The sequence below is a fragment of the Trachurus japonicus genome, unplaced genomic scaffold, assembly GCF_045865225.1.
Source record: "Trachurus japonicus isolate A0001 unplaced genomic scaffold, Traja_1.0 AP030253.1".
NCBI lineage: Eukaryota > Metazoa > Chordata > Actinopteri > Carangiformes > Carangidae > Trachurus > Trachurus japonicus.
In genome coordinates this window covers 19,725-21,403 of record NW_028220386.1, presented here as the reverse complement: position 1 = coordinate 21,403, position 1,679 = coordinate 19,725, and the positions used below count along the sequence as shown (strand labels likewise).

Here is a 1,679-nt window from a genome sequence, read left to right as displayed (position 1 = left end):
CGACAACCCAGTCCACAACTGTGAGTGGTACTTGAACACAAGAACATCAAGCTGAATCAAGTATGACGTTTCACCATGTCATGCATCTGTCCAGTTGGGGCAAGGTTTGTCCTTGCTGGATTGTTATGTGCACCTTAAAGGAATAGTTCACCAAAAAATGAAATTCAGTCATTATTGACTCACCCTCATGCTGATGAATACTCCAGAGTAGTTTTTTTATTCCTCAAAGTGCATCTGGAGACCCGGGAGTGGGGTTTGTAGTCCAACGAAATCCTTATAGGAGAATCAATTGCGGCAAACACAAAAAGTCCATAAAACTACACAAAAACCTTGTAATCTTCCTCCTTATTGCACATTCACTGCAATAAGGACATTTTACAGCCTAAACATTCCTGTATTGCACTCTGACGTTCACGTACTGAACTGTTTAGTCTGTAAAAATGTCCTAAATGACCTAATTTCGAGTAAACTCTGAACTATATGCCTTCAGGACACTTGAATTGCAGCGGACGAGCTGTAAGGAGGAATATTACAAGGTTTTGTGTAGTTTTATGGACTTTTTGTGTAAGGCACTAAGGATTTCATTGCAGCACATGAGCACTTTATTTATTTTTATTTTCTTTTTTGTTTATTTTTCTTTTACCCCCCTCTCTCTCCTGCCTTGGTCCACTCACGTCCTCCTCCTCCAGAGTCCTGCTCCTCCCTCTCGCCGCTCACCAAGCTCCACCCACAGTGGGTAGAAAAGGACAGACGCGCTGAGCCTGCAGCATTGAGTAGACATCTACTGAACTGACAAGATGAGTGGTCGAGGAAAAGGAGGAAAGGGACTCGGTAAAGGAGGCGCCAAGCGTCACCGTAAAGTTCTCCGTGATAACATCCAGGGCATCACCAAGCCCGCCATCCGCCGTCTGGCTCGCCGCGGCGGAGTCAAGCGTATCTCCGGTCTGATCTACGAGGAGACCCGCGGTGTGTTGAAGGTCTTCCTGGAGAACGTCATCCGCGACGCCGTCACCTACACCGAGCACGCCAAGAGGAAGACGGTCACCGCCATGGACGTGGTGTACGCTCTCAAGAGGCAGGGCCGCACTCTGTACGGCTTCGGAGGTTAAAGTCTTTACCTCAACAACACAACAAAGGCTCTTTTTAGAGCCACACACACTCACTGAGAGCTCTGTCCTTTTGTTGTGATGATTCTCTGTTGCTACATGTAGCGACACAGTATCTAACCACTACTGTGATAAACATGTTGCAAATTAGTAGGCTACTTGTTTCCACTGATGACGGAAGGAGGGTTATTATACAAAAACATAAAAATTCTGAAATCGAGTTAAGCTATGTAGCCTATTGTAATATCTTTTCGATTTATATCGGTAGTCTATTTTATTTTTTATTTTTTTTAGATCACACTCTAGGCATTTCAGGCACTGGATGTAGAACTTGATAAACTAGCCTACTTGATGAACCAAAAGTCTATATGTCTTGTCCCAAAGTAGACTAATTCATTATCCTATATTTCTGCTGTTTAAATCACATAAGTAACACATTGGCTGCACATCTTGGCTGTGTGTAGACTACATCTTGGTGATAAAGCAATAAAGTATAGGCTACTACTTTTTATTTTTTTTATTGTTGCCTTACTTTTTTATTTAGCTTGTTCAAATGTTTTGCATCTCACAACA

The 1,679-nt window shown here is 42.9% G+C and overlaps 1 protein-coding gene across 1 annotated transcript; it reads left to right on the top strand.

The window, feature by feature from the left end:
• Positions 1-762: 762 nt before the first annotated feature.
• On the top strand, positions 763-1,115 carry LOC146960529 (histone H4). The gene has a single exon (XM_085772297.1). The coding sequence runs from the start codon at positions 798-800 to the stop codon at positions 1,107-1,109; it is 312 nt and encodes a 103-aa protein (XP_085628423.1). The 5' UTR covers positions 763-797; the 3' UTR covers positions 1,110-1,115.
• Positions 1,116-1,679: the final 564 nt, after the last annotated feature.

Coding starts and splice junctions, on each gene's coding strand:
- LOC146960529 (XM_085772297.1), top strand. CDS start 798: ATGAGTGGTCGAGGAAAAGGAGGAAAGGGACTCGGTAAAGGAGGCGCC.